Source organism: Polypterus senegalus, chromosome 16 (genome assembly GCF_016835505.1).
Source record: "Polypterus senegalus isolate Bchr_013 chromosome 16, ASM1683550v1, whole genome shotgun sequence".
Taxonomy (NCBI): Eukaryota; Metazoa; Chordata; class Cladistia; order Polypteriformes; family Polypteridae; genus Polypterus; species Polypterus senegalus.
The window spans coordinates 73,448,904-73,470,239 of record NC_053169.1 but is presented as its reverse complement, the minus strand read 5'-3'; the positions used below and the strand labels follow the sequence as shown (position 1 = coordinate 73,470,239).

At 38.4% G+C, this 21,336-nt stretch overlaps 1 protein-coding gene across 3 annotated transcripts in view; it reads left to right on the top strand.

Moving 5' to 3' along the window:
- Positions 1-20,536, top strand: part of cep68 (centrosomal protein 68) — a 75,847-nt gene extending 55,311 nt beyond the window's left edge. For all 3 annotated transcript variants that reach the window (XM_039738003.1, XM_039738001.1, XM_039738002.1), the window contains exons 8-9: positions 490-566; positions 20,093-20,536. In XM_039738003.1, coding sequence (XP_039593937.1) covers positions 490-530 — 41 coding nt within the window. In that variant the 3' untranslated portion in view covers positions 531-566; positions 20,093-20,536. The remainder of the gene's footprint in view (positions 1-489; positions 567-20,092) is intronic.
- The last annotated feature ends 800 nt before the right edge of the window (positions 20,537-21,336 follow it).

The following is a 21,336-nucleotide window of genomic DNA, read 5'->3' as shown; positions in this document are numbered from 1 at the left end:
TAGTTACTGAAACAGAATTGTGGTGCCCATAATAAAGCAAAATGGTGTCACAGGAAGACATTCAAATTTTTATAACATCTTTAGTCTTTAAATAAATGTTTAAAAAAGACCAATTATCAGAAACAGTTTTTGCATAATTCAGAACTACAATGTGAAATAGAAAATCCAGGAAAAAATGAATATAATGTGAAAAAAATTTCAAACAAAACCAAATTATGACAATATAATTATTTAAGCGATTGCTTATATGTAGGAGTCCACCAGAAAGGGGGTTCACTTATATGGCTATATAAAATGGAAATTTAGTGGAAATGCATTTCTATTCGCATGTGACATTGAAGCCAGATCTTTGGTCAGAGTTACTTAATAGACTCTGGTTTTTGTTTTTTTGTAGTAATATTTTATACTGCTGCCATTAGTTCCCACCGAAGACAGAAATGGACTGTTCTTACAAATTAAAATTTTATAATGTACTTTTTATTTTATCAGATATTTTTATCCAAAGTGACCTTCAAATCAGAAGTGAATGAAGATATGCCAGGGCAGCCGTTCAAGTGCAATCAATGGTACAGTATCAGTTATACTTTAATATGAAAATGATGTTTCAATTAACTTGCAATTTTTTTGTCAACTTTCTTCATTTTCCACTATCCCTATATTTGGTTGTTTATTCCAATTTTATTTTTTAGTGTATTCTGCTTAAATCTTGTCACTTTCAACATTATATTACACAACTCCTAAACACAGTATTTAATTAAAAACACAGTCCCCATGGGTCATACAGCACAGCGCGAACACTCAAGGTATAAAAGCCTAAGCTCAAGGAGAGGTCAAAATGAAAGTTGCAATTGAAAGATGAGAATGAGAGGATTGTCAGAATAAACCAGAGAGAGAGAGAGAGGGAGAGTGTGGACCTGTCGGTGAATCTCTGGGGAGTGAGTAAGGAGTACTGTTCTGGTAGAGGTCCATGCAAACCTACTGAGATAAGCAGGGATTATCAAGGGCTCTGGAGATTTCTCTACAGACATCGATGGCTACCAGCCAAGGTGACCAAGAGGGAGTCATAAAGACCAAGTTCATTACTGTCTTGTGCATGTTGAACAGACTTAAAGTGAGAGCAGGGGAGTTGAGAGTGGGACATTGAAAGGCAAAACTAAAAGATGGCTGATTCTGATTTTAACTCTTGGTTTTATCAATTTATTGGATTTTGATTGTTTTTATCACTGCAATATTTTAAGGATCTATTTATGGAAGATTATTTATTGAAGAATTTTATATAACTTTACAGCACAATTCACACAATTGGTTTAATAATAGGCACCACTTTTGTAGCTTAAACTTGTTGTATCCCCACTTGCACTAGTCATTTTAGTACATGAGCTAGTAGATGCCCCAACAGAGGGTGGTGCTCATTGCATGGGCACTGAGACGTCACACCATGAAATTAATTATATTCATTACACTCCTATATGTATGTTTTGTTTACCAGCTTATAAATGTATAGGATAAGGAAGAGCAATTTCTTTAACAGGTTCAAATGGGGTAATGACTTGCTGTATTCTGCAAAATTACTTAAGTATTAATTTTCACTTGCTTTATTGCAGATTAAGATTTGTCAGTTGATACAAGGTTCAAATCTGCATATGTACATAAATAGCAGGTCTTCTTGCCTAGGCTTGGTTCAGACATTATGCAGATGACATCACCATGGGAAATGCCAAGTCCAGGCAAAAAGGACATGGCATGGGTTAGGGTTAGGGTATTTGGATTAATGGTTTTGCTGGTTGTGCCGCAGCAGGAAACAAAAAAACAAATACCGTATATACTCATGTATAAGATGGGTCTTGAAACCCGAAAAAATTGATCAGAAAATCAGATCCCGACTTATACCCCCGTTCAAAAATGTGGCACTTGCATTTTTTTTTAAATATCTTATTGCCTCCTCCAATCTTGCATCATTTTCTCAGATGCATCAAATTTTGTAGCAGCAGCGCAGTTACTAATTTCTTTCGATACTTCAATGACGTTTAATTTAAAACCAGCTTCATATTTTCTTCTGATTGAATGTTCCATCATAGATAAGGGATGCTGTTACAATAAAGGTGTATGAGGGTGTTAGATACAAATTAACGTAAATGTTGCTTCGTAATAGTTTGGATATTACCGTGTAGTGACGTCGGCACAATATATATATATATATATATATATATATATATATATATATATATATATATATATATATATATATATATATATATATATATATATATATATATATATATATATATATATATATATATATATATATATATATGAGAGAGAGAGAGAGAGAGAGAGAGGTTAGGAGCACACACTGATACAGCGTATTGCAGCACCCACATAGCAGAAAAAGGCAGCGCACTCCGTGGTTACTCTGTCAGGTGGGCGTTAGCATATCATAATCTTTTGGACCAATAACGTGCGTTTTCCGCATTCAACTATATGACCAACATTATAAAATACCAGAAATTATACGATAAAATCAAGTCCAGACTTATCCACGGGAGAACGTATCCGCGAGTATATGAGGTAATACTCATTTATATTTGTGAGAGGAGAAATAGATACATTTAGCCCAAAATCCAAGTATCTATCTGTTTATTCCAGTTTAGGGTCAAAGAGTGAAAAGCACTAGATGAAATGCCACTGCATTGCAGCGCACACATTTGGCTTGAGTGCTTTAATAAGTGATGCGTGCCTTTGAATATTCAGTGTTAAATGTAGAACTTTGATTTATCAATAGCACTAAACCACCCACCCTGCTGTTTTATTATAAAGATTAACCAAAGGAAGTGATTTGACCACAGATAGTTTAAGTAAATGCTTGAAAGATTAGCAGGCCAGTTTTTAATATTTAGTGGACTGGGCAACAGCAGGTATTTTGGGAATATAAATCATGAACTGTGTTCTTAGATTTCTATTTTTGCTACACAATGTTTTCTATTAATTACTGCACAGGGTAAATGAAACTTGCCATGCTGGTATTTGTGTGCTTTGACACTAATAAATGTATTTTTAGTGTCTGTTCCATAATAACATCCCATATAAATTTCCCATCCCAGTAGCATGATATGTGGTGGCCAATGCAGATACTTGGCAGTGTGTTCTGAGTAGGTTGTCTACTGAGTATAGCTGTGGGAAAACCTGGATATATTTTATGCATTCAAAAGTATAAAAGAAACTGTTATACGTATGCAGTATGACAGTGTGCAATAGCCTCTGAAAAATACAACATTCAAAAGATAATATCAGCATGTTAGGGACTAATCTACAAATGGTACAGATTACTACCATTAGCTCCCAAATATTACCTTCACCTTGGTATCAAGCCTGTGAAAATCCAAAACATTAGTGAAATGACAAAAAAACCTTTATTGGAGCTCCTCAATGATACTGAGAAGATTTGAAGACATTAATGTCAGAAATCTTTCACTTTACAGATTACAAGGCAGCATACAGCACAAACCTGGTGTCCCATAGACTCTGGAGTCATTCTGGAGTATATGGTCATAAAAATTCTACAAATCTACAAAATCTAATGTAGGAAGGATTGACAAACACTTATAACCATCATGTGTTTTTATGAGTGAAGAACTGATAATCTGTGCCATCACCGGTCAGAATCCATGGTAATGCTCCTGACTGTTGGCCTTAGGCCCTCCCTTTGATGCTGTAGAGTGGCACCATGTGCTGAGTGTGAAGAAAATTGCAGAAGTCGCCAGTTCCACCATCTGCTATGCAGCAAGCACATACAGCGTATCAACCTTCTAATGCTCACCTTGATCTTGAAAGGACCAGGGTCCACATGTATAATACCTTGTGTACAATTCACACTAAAACATGGTGTACGGACAAAACTAGAAATGTGAGGATGCACAAAAAAATTTAGGTGAATAAAACTGTGCATAAAGTTCTACACACTCTCCCTTTATAAATCCCATTCAGCATGAACTTTAATGCATATGCATAAGCCTACAGCTCCTCCCAGAATTTCATCTACTTGAATATGCAAATCAATATAAATAGCCCTTTCATTTACAACAACAACATTTATTTATATAGCACATTTTCATACAAACAGTAGCTGAAAGTGCTTTACATAATAAAGAATAGAAAAATAAAAGACACAATAAGAAAATAAAATAAGTCAACATTAATTAACATAGAATAAGAGTAAGGTCCAATGGCCAGGGTGGACAGAAAAAACAAACAAAAAAAACTCCAGACGGCTGGAGAAAAAAATAAAATCTGTAGGGATTCCAGACCATTAGACTGCCCAGTCCCCTCTAGTCCCCTTAGTGTTTTGTTAAAGGACAATGGCAAAAGCATGTGTAATAAAAAGAAGACTTTCAGCAAATGCATGTGGAGGTCCTGCTCAGTGACGTTGAGGCAAAGGAAAAACACTATTTGGTGGCTTAAGCACTAGTATAAGCAACAAAAGGAAACTGATGGAGTAGCACAGTGTGGAGGAGGCACTCAAAATTTCAAGTTTAGTAAGATATACAGTGACCAAAATTAAGAAAAAAGAAAAAAAGTGGTCAGATATCAAAGTCAACGTGAAAAGATGTGTTACAGCCCATTGTCTGAGTGTCAACACCTCCTGTTTCAGACAATATAACAAAAGGTGACCCCCATGCCAGGAATACAACTCCAGGTTGTGGTGGTGCTCCTGTCCTGAGCCCATCTTCGGATTCTGGCTATGTACACACCCGTCCCTGCCTTGGAAACCGCTGTGTCGACCACCTGGCCATGTGCTGACGGATGCTGTTCTGGAGTCTCAAAATGCAGTAGCGGATGCTATAAGAGATGTGAAAGAAGGAATTAATGAATGTAAATGGTGTACTATATGATATTGACCACAAATTAAATGAATTGGTTTAAAAAATAAACGCTTCATCTGATTACCTGTTTTAATATTCTGCTAATTACATTCAAAAGAAGATGTAACGATGTCTGATTTGGCTGATCATTTGGTAGGTCAGATGTTGTGTGCCGCATGATTGTACCATGTGACACACTCTCTGTGGAGCAGCACTCCACAAGTCTTATCCAGGCAGTGGCAACAGACTTAAGTTGTAGTATGTTCTGCAACCATGCAAGCCTGAGAGTGGAGGTTATTATAATGGTGCTGTTGTTCAGTAAGTGGGTTGGCAAGCAGGGTGAGAAGCCATGATTACATCATACAGATAACTTTTAATATTACCCCTTTGATCAAAATTATATGTCTTATCTTACCAAGACACCAACCATCATGCATAACACCATTTTCAAGTTTGTTCCCCACACTACTATTTCTCAGAATGAATGGATCATAACTTGAGCCAGGCCATCCCGCCACAACATTAATGAGACGCATCTTCGCATCACAAATAATTTGTCTATTAATAGAGTGGAAATGCTTTCTAGTTATATAAGCAAATTTATTCTCTGAAGGCACCTTTATAGCAATGTGGATGCAGCTGACTGCTTCTATTGCATTCGGAAAATAATGCTGCGAATTGCACTTTGATTTTTGCCTCTTCGACCACAGTGAAAGGCAACCATATTTGTAAATGACAAGCGGATAATACCATCCCATACAGCTAGCATAGCATGTCACAGTGATGATTGAGAAATACCCAATCAGTCAGCAAGTTCACTTTATAAAGCTCCTGTGGCTAAAAACCAAGGGTGAACAGAACTTGCAAAACAACAGGTAGAGCACAATTCCTCAAAGTGTGCCTTTGTAAAACCGGCCTCAGTTCAGCGCACAACTCCAAGAGGAAATCTAAGTCGACTTAGAAACCAGTCATCCTCGTGGGATAAGAAATCGGTATGATCTCTAACTCTCTTCTAAATCTTCCATTTCTGCTAAAGCAACCATGATAAGTTTGGCCATTCTGGGCACCATTGTATTGTTACAGATTGATTACAATCAATTGCCTTAAGTTTGTAAATGATATGCAATAAATTTTGGTGTATTTGATAAAGCCTCGCATCATGGATATAAATCTAAAAAAAGAAAGGGAAACCACACAGAAACAGTAGCACTGATTTGATGCTGGGTGCCATCCGTTTACAAAAACCAAGCAGAAACGTGTGTGCCATGAAAATGTGCAAAGCGTTACGGCAAATTTTAGTTTTTGTACATCTTGATGTGAGAGATTTGAAATGAGTGTACACAACATTTTTGTGTATAAGCACTGTTTATATATGAGTTCACAGGTTTCCTATTAATCCTTATATTATTGCACCCATTTGTCAGCCATTTTTAAAAATGATGTACCTCACTACAGTCTGCAAGTTTACTGATGATATCTTTGCTTTCAATTCAGTTTACTGACAAAACCACAATTGTGTCCATTGCTTTTAAAACAGCTGATCTCTCAACTGTCAAACAAAAAAATGATTTCCATTCTTGAGCCTAACCCTAAAATAAGGCCAAGTTGATGAGACTGAGTTCCTCAGAATGCCACTTTGAGCTTTCAATAATGTTTCAGATCAAGGTTGTGGATTTTGCTGGCTTTGCTCTGACCATTCTGCCTAATGTTCTGTGTATCTCTCCTGAGTCTTCAAACACGTGCCATTATTTTTATTACATTTTAACATGACTTATATTCCACATGAGAGATCTAAACTAATTGTATTTTTGTTGCACCAGTGGGTGTTAAGCTAAGTAGCCTTAGACACGTTGCCAACTGTCTCAGTTTGTTCATGTGGCAGGCTTACTGTTTTAATACATCCAGCTCTTTGCTGATATTGTAGTTAAAATTGGGTTCATCCTTGAACCCATGTTACTTTGTCTTCTTCTGCCGTGGAATAGAACCCTGGTTTTTGTGCTGCCTGCCTCAATTTAATATAAGTTGCAATTTTAAGATTTTTTTTAACTCGGACCACTAACATCACTGTTCTGTATGGGGTGTTACTTTTTTATGGTGCGTATGTCTGACTTTGTCTGACTTTCATTATGGCATAGACCCTAAGTTTTCAAATTAATAAGTTGCAGGAAAGCATAAAAGCGTGTGAATAATATATATTATTATAATATTTAATTATTATTATATTATATAATATTTCAGTGAAATTGGCAAGTTAATCCATATTTAAGAACCTCATAACTTAACCCCTTATTATACCCTAAAAGGGTTTTTGTGTTATTGCACCTAAATTGCATACCCAAAAATAAATTCTCATTGCACCAAGTTTAGATGTCATACCATAACATAGCATTACAGAGTTATACTGTTTGGCACAAGGTGTCCACCTGTTTGGAAACATTGTGTCCCTTTTTGGAAACATTTAGTCTCTTGCACCTGAACAATATACAGGTGGAATCCAGTTGTAACAAAATTCATGGGACCATAAAAAATATTGTGTTAGAGCAGAAATATCATTATTACAACTATGAGGAAAATACATATTATGATCGAGGCTGCAGATGATCATCCATCTCTATCAGCAGCAGCGCAACTACAGCTGCTCTGGTACGTGTTACTGCATAACGTACTTGTCACACAATATTTATGACATTTAACACCCAGCCTGGACTCGCCTTTCTGTCTCTCGTGCAGCTCTGTGACCCAAGCTTGACTATACCTGTATCATTCAGGTCCCAATGCCTGATCTTTAACGTTTTTTTTCTATCCTTTAACATTGTTGAAAGCTTTGAAGGTGCGATAACAGATGCTTTTGCCACGTCATTTTTCTTATTTCCAGAATCGGCTCTTTCTAGGATTGTTAATTTTTCTTTCAGTGTAGAGAGATTGGGAGAGCATGGTAGGGTCATGAGGTCTTTGGAAAGGGGTATGTGGCGCTCCCAATATCTTTGCCAAAAGACAAAGGGCCAAGTCTTTAGAGTCCTGGAGCTTTCAGTTTTGCTATATGGTTGTGAGACATGGACGCTATCCAGTGACCTGACATGAAGACTGGACTCCTTCAGTATTGTGTCTCTTTGGTTTGACTTTGGTTGCTCATGGAGTCCCAAATGAGATGCATTATCCTGCATTGTGAGGGACGCCGCTATCACCATGTGGTGCAATTCCCCAAGAGTGATCCGACTCACAGGATCCTCTTTATTCAGGACCTGAGCGCCTGGACCAGGCCAAAGGGATGCCCACGTAACACCTGGCTGCAGCAGATAGATGGTCATTTCTAGAGGGTGGGACTGGACCACATATCTACCTGAGCAGTTGCCAACCAGGGTCCTAAGCTGTTTAGTCGTGTGATGGGTGTGGCAACACACTGTACCAGTGAATGCTTCCCAACCTGACCTGACTTACCTGTAAACTGACTCAGTTTCTCACTTTTTTTTGTTCATCACAAAGAAAACTTTGAGAAGCGCTATGAAACTCAAACCATACATTAATCCACACACAACCAAACTACCCACGCGAACGCTCAGTGGACCACTGACTCAGAATTCGGTTATGTATGTGATGTCTTGCCAAGACTGCCCAAGACATGATATTTTGCAGCACACCGTCACATTCTGTTGGTCTACAAGAGAAAGATAACCTGTTGCAGGTTTCCCGAGACTCACCAAAAGTGTAGACAGGGCATTAAGTATTTTTAACATCAAATTATTATCTTTGGTTGCATTTTTGATCAAAAAAACGTTTGTCATGCTGAAATTTACATTTCGTTTACATGAAATCTGTTTTAACATGATTTTGTATGAATGTTCGTCCTGGCCAACAAAAAGTATTTATTATTCTGAAAATTTTTGTTACTTCCATGTTCACTGTAACAAGACTTGACCTTTATGTACACACACACACACACACACGCAGACAATTTGTAATTATGTACATATAATTGTGTACTGATCCAAATCTTTACTTTCAAAATTATTTTTCAGTGCTATCCTTGAAAGAGTTTTCTTTTCACTACTGTGCATAGAGAAATATTATATTTTGTACACTAGACTGGGGGTTTTGGGGTACAATTCACCCATCTTCTCCTATCTTCTGTCGCAGTTGCCCCACAAAGGTTTATTATGTTTTTGTTTATTTATGTATCTCATTGTTACTGCTTTTTTCTTGCATTTTATGTCTAGAATAAAATAAGTGCATACATTTTCATACCAGGTTCTTCCAGTTCTGGGTCACAGGTTGAAACAATGCCTTTCCTGGCAGCCCTGGGCACAGTGCAGGAAACGAGCAGCCCTGAATGCAGAGCTAATCATTCGGACACAGGCTCTAAATCAATGTTTCAAAGCCACTTTTGAGTCGCAGTCGGCAGTCACTGCATTGCAAGGATATGAGACTTGTTCACAGCATAATCTGCCCTGCCACGGCCACCAACACTGCCACTGAAAGGTCAGAGTTGTGTGAGGTTTTTTTTTATCCTGTTTTCAGTTAAACTCACTTTATGATTCTACCCAAAACCTTCCAACAGCAGCACTTCAGTTTTATTTCACAATTGTAATCACGCTCATTTCTACCTTAAAATTGAAAGAGCAATGCTCAGTTAAACTAACGCTGGGAGAACGTGCAGTAGAAAGCACCTGTGTATGGTAATTGAACCCATGACACTTCAGCTATAAAACTGCATGCCGGACACTTCAAAGTAATATTAAAATCTGCACTTGCAAATCTAGCGTAACATCAAGTCCTTCACCGAATGTGTAATTCTCAGTAGAGTCATAACTGTGATCAGTAAAGCTTTCTGTGTAGTGATGCATAAAGATGAGCTGTCTCGGAAACCATTTATCTCCTGTCTTTTATGCACAGCTGTGACATGTAGTATGAGTGACCAGTCATACTATAGTTCACTAGAATGGACTGAAACTCAGCTATGAAATGGCAATAGGTAGGTGAGATCTTTGATAAAGGCATATTCACTCCGATGCATTGCGTTGCATTGGTTACGGGTGTACATTTGCAAATCACATATTTTAATAATGAAAAAGAGCAGACAACATGGAAAATTATGATTTATCTGAAAGAAGATACCCTTGGATATTTAAAAATACCATTAATGCTTTTGATTGATTTGTGGGTTTATTGCAGGATACACAAACAACTTTAAAATATTGCCGTGCCTAAGTAGTTAAAGGCTCTGACTCCAGCAGTAGTTTTTATTTATCACCAAGAAACACTCAGACTTCCAGTCCTCAAGTAAAGGGGGTTCATATAGAAAAAGCAGAACTTTTACATTTCAGCAAGAAAATGTTTCCACCATGGAAAAAAAAAAATCTTTTGTGTCTGCCTGCTGCCCATTTGATCTATCTTAAGCACCTTATGTGATGTGCTTGATGGTGTGCAGATGTTGATGCTGTTCTTTTTACTTTTTCCTGTTACAGTGGTGTTTGTCACATACGATGATCAACAAATACAATATTTACACTTGAATATTAATTATAAACACATACCGTGGCCTGGGGGATTAATAATTATCAGGACATATTTTTTTGATCAAGATCAGGGTTCTATCCCCAGTAGTTACAAGTGGACCCCCTTTTATATCCATTTCTATTTTCTTGCATTCTCAATCCCGCACTTGACCAGCTGCTTTTCTTCTCTTTCCTGTTATGGAATTCCTCATCACGTCACTGGCCTTTGTAATTTGACACTTAGCAGATATCTCTGGTCTTCCTTTTCTTTCTGCCATGTCACTTTGTTCACCTGTCACTTTGCCATAAGAAACCCAGGAGCACAGGCCTGTCTTGACAAGATTGCTGTGACCTCGCATTTTTAGCAATGCCAGTATAATGCATTGGATCATAAGCTTTTATTAAAGACCAAGATCAAGGTTCTAGCTCCGGTAGTTCACAATGTATTGCATAATAGACAGACAGACCTTAGCATTTCATTTATTTGTGTATATAAATAATATACTATACATACACGCTCACAAACAGTATATAGATTGGAATTGTAAATCTGTCCGTATATTACGATTGCAGGTTACAATGTTGAGTCAGGACACTGAGTTCTTTAAAGGTTGGGCAATGAAACGGCCATTTATGGCTTGATTTCTCAAAAGGAGTATTTTAAAATGAAAGAAAGTCAAAACAGTGATTTGAAAACATATATCAGTTAGCTCTATTTATGAACAATTTATTAATGAAGAGATATTGCTGGGTTGCAATTATGTTAATCAGTTTCAAACTGTCTGCGGTGGGCTGGTGCCCTGCCCGGGGTTTGTTTCCTGCCTTGCGCCCTGTGTTGGCTGGGATTGGCCCCAGCAGACCCCCGTGACCCTGTAGTTAGGATATAGCAGGTTGGATGATGGATGGATGGATGGGTTTCAAACTGTTTTATTTTCCTGTCTGTTTTAACAAATCGGTGCCTTTATGTGTGTTCATTATTTTATACTGTACCTCCACTCCGTGAAGAACGCTATACAAAAATAAACTGAACTGAATTGAATTCATGCTACCATTTTTTTAAATAACTGTACTTTGTTAAATAACCAATGTTAACAGCCAGTCAAAATCGACACAATTACCAGGCCTGCTTGATTCAAATGGATAAATTTGATTTTTAAATATTCTGCATATTAAGATTTCCAGAGTATGCCTTGGATAGTGTAGGATGACAGTTTATGGCTCAGTCAAGGCCTCTTTACACTTGAAATTAATGCTTATTTTCTGTCCAAATTGTATCTGAGAACAATTTAGTGAGATTTTTTATTTACCTGGAATTAAAATGTATCTTTGGTGTCAAATAGAGATCCAGTGCTGCCTTCCCCATGCAAAATTCAAATCATCTCCTGCTTTTGTGGCTGTTCTATGTTGATAGAAAATACGGTTGCGTTTATGCTTTTCTGACCACCTCCAGATATGTTCTGGGTTATTTGATCACAAGTGTATCCAGTGTAGGATAAAGAAGAGATTTAACTTGTTGATTATTTGTCAGTCATGCCTTTGGCTGTTCTGATAATTACTTTACCCTTCTCTGTAGGATGAGCTCTCCATCCATTAACTGAAGCACACTCACTTTAACACTGGAATTCCTGAAGCCTACAATAAAACTTGTAATCCCGGCCCACCTTAAATCCCTTAGCACCTCTCCATCAGAATCTTTTGTTTTGTAAATGTGTCGATCAGCACAAGCAGCAAGCAGCCTGCTGTCCCATCCCGAGCCTTGACGGAGTTCAGCTTGAGGGCAAAAAGTTCTCCCAGCTCAAGCCAAGGCTCCTTATCTACCTGTGAGGTTCCTGGAGTTGTATAGGGTAAATAATACAGTATATCGTTATTTGGAATACATGCATTTCATGTGTGTTTCATGTCTACAAAGATCTGGGTAAGTGTAGGATGAAAGGAAATACAAGAAATGCTGAACACATACCTAAACCAGAAGATTTTTCCATGTTATACTAATAATGACAGGAAGTGTATAATGTGTGAAGATTTTAGTCCAAATAACAAATAAACAGGTGCAATTTTATTCAAGAATATAACCAAAGAAAAAAAAAAGCATCCAATTAACTTGTGGCTGTCAATGAGTTACAAACCCAAGCTCAAATGTCAATCGACCGGGAATCTACACGTATTCTTGAATGCTGCAGAAGTAAGAACTGCTGCCTTATAACCCGAAGGTCCTGGATTCAAGACCGAGCAGTCCTCATTTTGATTAGTGAGCTGCTATTATTATTATTACTATAACTAGGGGGCTCTGCCCACTTTGCTCGCCAATCCCCGTGTGGGCCCTACATGCTAGTCATTTCCTGGATCTGCCGCTTGTGACAAATCGTGCTGTGCTTTTGGATAAACACGAATATCAACTCTGTCTTTGATATCTCCATCTTTCGAAACTATTATCGCTGACAGTTCATCACATGTTGGCTTATTATATATGTGAGCGTGATCTTTCGGATTCATATAGAAATCCAAGAAAATTTCTTTGTCCGTGTTTTTCAGATAAATTTTGTGTAAAGTGCGATACATTTGTATCCATTATTGGCTGTAAAAACTCTTAATATGTCGAATTGTTTAACTGTTTCGATCCTATGTTGCATCGCTTCTCCATGGTCATAAAAATAAACCTGACCAAATTGTGGTTTCATTGAAATTAAACTTGTAGTAGCTCTGTCATATCACCTATGTCCATATATTCAATCTTTTCGTTGTTCCGTAATTTCCGTTTGTTAGCGCTAATGTGATTTTTACTATCAGTTTTCTGAGACTTTGAATTTTAGTACTTTCATAATCACTAACCTGCTCTGCATGTGTATTGCGCCAACATATTTGAACCTCTTTACGACGTTCTACTTTGTCTTCTACTCTTTCTCTTTTCTTCTTCTATTCTTTGTCTTTTATTTCCACCACGCCTTGAACCTGCTAGGTTTTCAATTCATCTCTTGGCACAAAGTCTCGTCATGCGGGATGTGAAATTATCTCTCTGAAAATGTCTTGTCTCATCTCATCTCTCTGAAAAAGTCTCGTCTCATCCCAAGGTTTTTTTATATAATAGAGAAATATAATAAAAACATGCATTTGAGTCTGTAACACCTGGTATAAATTTTATCTACTTGTAAAAGTTAGAGCTTGTTTTTTTTTTTTTTAATTATTCAGTTTTATTCTCTCAGTGACGTTCACATGGTACAACAAATTTGCCTCTCCCTCTCTGAGTTGATGGCATTTATCTCCATTCTTTTTACAAGAGCAGCACCGTGGTTGATGCCTGCTCAGAACTATTTGTTGTATGGACAATCAAAGATATGATGACATGTGACCACTATCAGAATGGACAAAGGCCGGACCATAGCAACAGATGGTTCTTCATGGCTAATACAGTTAGGTCCATAAATATTTGGACAGAGACAACTTTTTTCTAATTTTGGTTCTGTACATTACCACAATGAATTTTAAATGAAACAACTCAGATGCAGTTGAAGTGCAGACTTTCAGCTTTAATTCAGTGGGGTGAACAAAAAGATTGCATAAAAACGTGAGGCAACTAAAGCATTTTTTTTAACACAATCCCTTCATTTCAGGGGCTCAAAAGTAATTTGACAAATTAAATAACTGGAAATAAAATGTTCATTTCTAATACTTGGTTGAAAACCCTTTGCTGGCAATGACAGCCTGAAGTCTTGAACTCATGGATATCACCAGATGCTGGTTTTCCTCCTTTTTAATGCTCTGCCAGGCCTTTACTACACGGCTTTCAGTTGCTGTTTGTTTGTGGGCCTTTCTGTCTGAAGTTTAGTCTTCAACAAGTGAAATGCATGCTCAATTGGGTTAAGATCAGGTGACTGACTTGGCCATTTAAGAATTTTCCACTTCTTTGCTTTAGTAAACTCCTGGGTTGCTTTGGCTGTACGTTTTGGGCCATTGTCCATCTGTATCATGAAACGCCGCCCAATCAATTTGACTGCATTTAGCTGGATTTGAGCAGACAGTATGTCTCTGAACACCTCAGAATTCATTCCGCTGCTTCTGTCCTGTGTCGCATCATCAATAAACACTAGTGTCCCAGTGCCACTGGCAGCCATGCATACCCAAGCCATCACACTGCCTGACTCCACCGTGTTTTACAGATGACGTGGTATGCTTTGGATGATGAGCTGTTCCACACCTTCTCCATACTTTTTTCTTGCCATCATTCTGGTAGAGGTTGATCTTGGTTTCATCTGTCCAAAGAATGTTCAAAGAATGACTTTCATGCAGGCTTCTCTTTATGATAGACTTGGATACCGATACGCCGACCCCCTGGAGAGTGTTGTTCACTTGGCTGGCTGTTGTGAAGGGGATTCTCTTAACCATGGAAATGATTCTGCGATCATCCACCACTGTTGTCTTCTGTGGACGTCCAGGTCTTTGTGCGTTGCTGAGTTCACCAGTGCTTGCTTTCTTTCTCGGGATGTACCAAACTGTAGATTTTGCTTCTCGTAATATTGTAGCAATTTCTTTGATGGGTTTTTTCTGTTTTCACAGCTTAACACTAGATTTACCACAGCTACGAAAAAACTCGTAATTCCGTCCCACCTTAAATCGCTTCTTAAATCCCTTCACACCTCTCTGCCAGTGTCCGTTGTCTTCTAAATGTGCTGATAAAGAGAAGCTAGGAGCAGCCGGCTATTCCATCCCCCCACCAATTTAGAACATGCACAAACTTCTCTCAGCTCATGCCTTGATTTCTACAGTAATCTGTGTAAACACATTGTTAAAACAGAAACGTTTTTTATATTCTAGTAGTAGATGACAAAATGTAGGCATAAACTATATAATGTATGAAGCCTGAAGTCCAAATAGCAAAGAAACATTTTCATAAAAGGTTCAAATATAACACAACAATTGCGCTTTTATTCAAAAATATAACTGCAGAAACAAAAAGCCGCTTTAACATGCGACATTGACAGCAGTTTATTATAACTGCCTCCGTGGTGCAATGGGATCAGTTCTCGCCTTGGAATCAAAAGGTCATGAGTTCAATCCTGCACTACTCCGTTTTGAGAAGTAAACTGCTCTTAGTCTTACTATTTTAGAATAAAAGCATACATTTGATTTCAGTCTGTAACAGCCGGTGTAATATATGATCCTTGTAAAGTTTAGTTTTTTTTTTTAAAATTCACTATTCATTCTCTCAGTCGTGTTCAGAATCAATCCATACAACAAAACTTTTTTTTTTTTTTTTTTAAATTCACTTTTCATTCTCTCAGTCGTGTTCAGAATCAATCCATACAACCCCATCTGACACGGCTGTTTTCACTAAAGACGCGCTATAGCTCTGCAGTGTGCCACGATGCATACTAACGATCCCCCCCAAACAGGTTCTGACACAAAAAACCCTGGCGAAGCTGCCTTCTTCGTATCTCACCGTCACTTGCTTTTCTTTTTATTCAGTTTTACTGAGTGTTCCTGCCAGTCCCCGCATGCTGCTGTATGCTGTTTCTTTTGTACTCCAGGACATGCAGAGGAAAGAATGGTAAAGAGCAGTAACTTCGGTGCTATATGTAATCATCAGACACTCCCCAACTGCCCGTGTAGTGTAGTGATTCACACACATAGAGCACATAGAAGATCAAATACAAAACAAAGCATTTAACGTGCTACTTTAATTACGATTTGATTTGAGAAACTGGTTAATTAAACGATTTTAAGATGAAGTTTATGATGTTCTACTAAATGACAAAATAAACTACGTGATTAAAGTGGAAATGTCGAGATTGAAGTTGACATTTCGTGCTTTTTCCCAACCGTGTGCCTTTTTTCTCTGTACCCTAATAAACTTTCATATGACACTCAAACAGTGGGCTTACAACTCTTCTTTTCACGGCAACTTTGATATGTGACTTCTTTTTTATTTCCGGCACTGTGCGATTTTGTGAATGTGAGCTTTCAAGTTTCTCTAACATGCTATGTCCCTCGATCAACTTCATTTTGTTGATTATACCACGGTTTATTTGAACAAATAGTATGTTTTTCCTTTGCCTCCACTTGGTATTCGCTGAAATTCTTATATTTTCCCGTGCTTTTCCCATTGTCTTTTCACAGAAGGCTGCGCTTAAGGGCGATTTATATTGATTTGCATATTCAAATAGGCGTAATTCTGGGAGGATTTGGGGCGCTACATAATGCGCGTGCACGAGCGTTAGTTTTCACGCTGATCGGGATTTATGTAACGGAGGAACGTGGAAGTTGGAGTACGCACAGATTCCTGCATCTGATTTTTCTGTGCGTAAGCACATTTCGGCTTTTGTGCTTACGCCATGTTATAGTGCGAGTTCTACGCACGGCGTTATACATGAGGCCCCAGGGCTATTCAATTACAAATTCAGTTGGGCCAGATTGTCAAACCAAGAAGGTTAGCTAGGCCAGTCATTTTAGCGGCAAAGCAGCTCGTAATGACAAATTTTAAAACCAACACAAACAAATTTATTGAAAAACATAAGGTTTATTCGTTGTTTCTCTTTTAACTTTGGTCAGTTTGCAGAGCAAAAGGTGCATACAAAAAGAGCTGAATTAACAGAATCTGAGGTAGCCCCTATTTTTTCCACTTACGAAAGGAAAAAAAACTGACCTAGGCTACATATCTGACCTATCTGATCACAAAGTGCATAAAACAAAATAGTGCACAGTAGTAGGCTATTAGAAATAACATTGTTTCCTTTTGAAACAAAATAAACAACTTGCACACATTTGACCCAGGAACATCTCAAAGTGCATAAAATAAAAAGTGCACAGTATTCACAACTATAACAACACTGAGGGAACATATTTTAAATCACCATGTGTGATTAGGCATGCCTCTGTTACACATCCCACATTATATTGATGTATTGTAGGCTACAGTTACCCTGCTGACTTAGTGGGAGAAGTGACATTTTTTTGTTTTGAACGAGAGCAGTGACTTTAGGCTCGTAATTTGTCAAGTTGTCAATGCAATTCGAAGGCATTGGTGGAAAGTATGGTCAGTCAGGGAGCAACGAGAGTTGCTTTTATGGAGTTCATGTGTGAAAACTTGACTCACATGTATATGTTGATCCAAACATAATGAGCATGACGATCGCTACTTTCTTAATGTTAGGGAACTGATGTGCGTTGACATCAGTCCAAAACATTGCAGGCCCGTTAGTGGAAAGCTCCTGTGCCATGGTTACAGATGACTGCATGTCAACAAGTTCGAGTGTGAATTTCCCCTCGTCAATGGAAGGGACCAGTTTCTTAGCTCTGGCGGATAAGTCCCCTTTTATTTCAACAGTGAACGGGTCTCTGACAAAAACGGCCAACTTTGTGGGCAGATCAAGTCCATCCAATCGACCAGCAAAGTTATTTTTCAACATCGCAATGAAACCTGTCATCACATCCGTGATTTGTGCCGGGGATGAGATGCATTTGCGGAGTGTCGGAAAATGCAGCATTCGGCCTGTGCTCAAATCATTTGCGAAAAGGTCCAGTTTAACTTGGAATGCGCACATCTGTTCCACAAGGTGGATGACAGTTTTGTCTCTGCCTTGTAGTCCCAAATTGAGATCGTTCAGGAGTTTGAATATGTCGCTCAGAAAGCAGGCATCGGCCATGAAGTTGTCGTCCAGTATGCGACTCAAGTGCGCGCTTCTGCCTTTTTGCTTGCTGCCGGAGGTAAGTTATGATCTCTTCTCTGAGACCGCAGAAATGCTCCAGTGCTTTGCCTTTGGACAGCCACGTCACGTCATTATGCAAAAGAAGGTCGTGGTGCTCAGCAGACATTTCTGACAGCAGCATGCGGAATAAGCGGTGTTGGAGGCTTGATGTGGAGCGAATAAAATTAATTATAGCCATAACGCTGTCCATTGTCGTTTTGAGCGCCCTGCTTAGTTTTGCGCACAACACGCCTGATGCACAATGCAGTGTAAGGAGATCAACTGAGGTACAACAGCGGACCAACGTGCTGCCAAACCATTCACTTTCCCTGTCATGGACGGAGCCCCATCTGTCACAAGCATGCACACACGCTTCATATCCAGACCACTGTCTTTAAAAAAGGCGGAAATTTTCCCAAAGACTATATCGCCAGTTGTGTGTCCTTCTAACGGCAGTTGGCCGAGCAGCTCCTCTCGGAGGCATTTGCCATAAAAAAAATGGACATATATGCACAACTGAGCAGACATAGTATCAGCTTTCATCAGGTCGCGTTTCATACACATCTGCAGCAAGAATTTCAACCCTACGGATGTTTGAAGTATCTGACGGGGGTACAATTTTTATAGCAGATACCACGCTCATTTTAATTTTATCGTCATTTATCACCTCATCCACGACAGCCAGCATACAGTCCTTCACGGTTTCAGAGTCTGTGAATGGCCTTTTCTTTTTTGCCAGTGTCCAGGAAACACGAAGGGATGCTGCAGTAACTCTCTCTTGGGCTGTGAATGACCGCACCATGGTAGTACTGCTCCAGTTGTAAGGTGCAATCAAACTCTGCACTTTTGCAGCCCTCTCTTGAGATCCCTCTGGAAAATTGGTGCGAAAAGTGTGGTGTTTCTCAACATGATGTCTCCGCACATTGTAATCTTTAAATACTCCAACGCACTCATTACAAATTAAACACATCGGTTTGGCGTTTGGATGTGGCGGTAAAATAAACAAGTATTTGTCAGTCCAGGCAGGGCTAAACTTATGGTTTTCATTGGCAATTTTACGTTTCAGTGTTGAGAAAGACATATTGATAGTAATCTAAGCTACTACCGGCACGCTCTGCATTGTTTGCGTGTTGCAGGCTACGTAGGAATGCACGTTTTTGGCGGGACCATAGACATAATAAATACTTTATATTTATATTAATATACAGTACTATATATGTATATTAATATAATATATATAATATATTTATATTAAATTATATTAAATAACAATTTATGAATAATATATATTAATTTATTATCTATGGGCGGAACCACGGGCTGGGCCACTCGGAGGTTGATTCTGGGCCGCATGTGGCCCGTGGGCCGCCAATTGAATAGCCCTGCCATACACTGTCATCATGTCATTGCCAGATCTAAACAGTAGCGTGGTAAATTGCTCACGTGCTGAAGTGACTCTAGTTACAGGTGGAAGTCCCATTTTACTTATGGTGCCAAGCAGAGTGCAGCAGTCTATTAGCCAGTGAAAGCGTTGTGAAGAAGCTGTCTGTTGTTACAGTCCTGCCTTTGTATGCTTTGTTTTGTCAAATAGCGGTCGCAGGACATCATATCTTTGTTTGCTGGTACAGCAAATAGTTCTAAGTAGGCATCAGCCACAGCACTGCTCTTGTGAACAGAATGGAGATAACTGCCAAGGAAATACATACAGTATTTCAAATCATTTGCCATTGGTCAATATTGGGTGCTGCTCTATTAGAATCTTTGTTATTTATTTTCAATATGAAACATTGAGATTTAAAATTTTTCTTGGCCACCATTACAAACTACATGGGGTAAGTAACATGTAAAAAATATTATTTGTGCATCGAGTATAGCATTACGTGGTATGTTTCAGTATCTCTGTTCTTTTTCTTTACATTTTTTCCTGTTAAATTCTCCCTGTGTAATGGTGACCCTTGCTTGGACATACAAAATGTTTTATAACAACAATAGAACAGTGTGCATTGAGCAAACAGAAACTAACAACACTGTTTTTTTTTGTGTTTTTTTTTTTTTATTGTAGGTGGGCTTGGGACTTTGACTTGAGTCATCATTTCCACGATACGGCATGAGCTGCCCGTGACATTTTGGATTTGCAGAATTAGTACCCTGTGGCCATGTGATGATCTCCAGTTCTGTCTAGTGCTTATGTATTTATGTTTTAAAACTTCAAATATGCTGGCCTTTGTTAAGTTCTAAGGGAAACAAGTTTCTGTTGTCCTTTTTTAAATTGTATTTTTGATAATACTATATAATGGGACAAGTTAAAGGGTTTTAATAGGAGAAAACTGAATTGCTTGTAAGACCGCCTTCCATTTCTGTTATTTTTTAAAGAGGATTGTGGCTTTGTGTTCGTTATTGATGTCTGCCTTACTTGTACACATAACCTTCTTTTCTGAAATAGCACAATAAATAAAACAACCGTGGTGCAGAGGAAGTGCTGCCACCTCGCAGTAAGGAGACCAGGCTTCATGTCCTGGGTCCTGCCTTTGTGGAGTTTGCTTTTTCTCCCTGTGTCTTTGTGGGCCTCATTTGGGTGCTCCCACAGTGCAAAGACTTGTAGGTTACTTGGATTGATGTCGCTCGATTGGCCTGTGTGTGTGTGTGTGTGTGTGTGTGTGTGTTTCCACCCTGCAATGTATTGTCATACTGCACATGGATTGATCCTGCCTTATGCCCAGTGCTTGCTCAGGCTCCAAGCTCAGGATTAAGCGGGCTTTGAAAATATTATATAGGGTATGTTTAAAAAGAGCAGAATTTAAAATACTATACTGAAATCCTAGAAATGAAAAGGATTTGTCTAAAAAAAACACACACACACAATTTTTTATCTAACATTGTGGCACATGCTGACTGACACACATTGCTTTCCTAGCATTATGTTTAATTTAAAAAGCACTATTGGTTTTTGGAGCCACACTTTCAAATGCATCTTTGCACTTGCATTTCCCGGAGGATTTTTAACTCCTTTCTGGTTCCTGTAGTTTTTCAAGCTGCACACTTAACATGCATTTCTTGGAACTCTCTGTCAAGTTTGCAGTTTGATTGGAATTGTCACAGATACTTAAGTGGTTGAACTTCAGATTTGGTCAGATTTGGACGTGTCAGTTCACTGGTTGGTAACCTTCAACAAGCCTAACTATTGTATGTAAAGTCATTTAATATGATCATGAATTTGGATTTAGCTGTGAGACATCGTGGACTAATTCTACATTGTTGGAGTAATTAAAACAATTCATCACTTTAGTTTTTATTGCATTTTAAAGA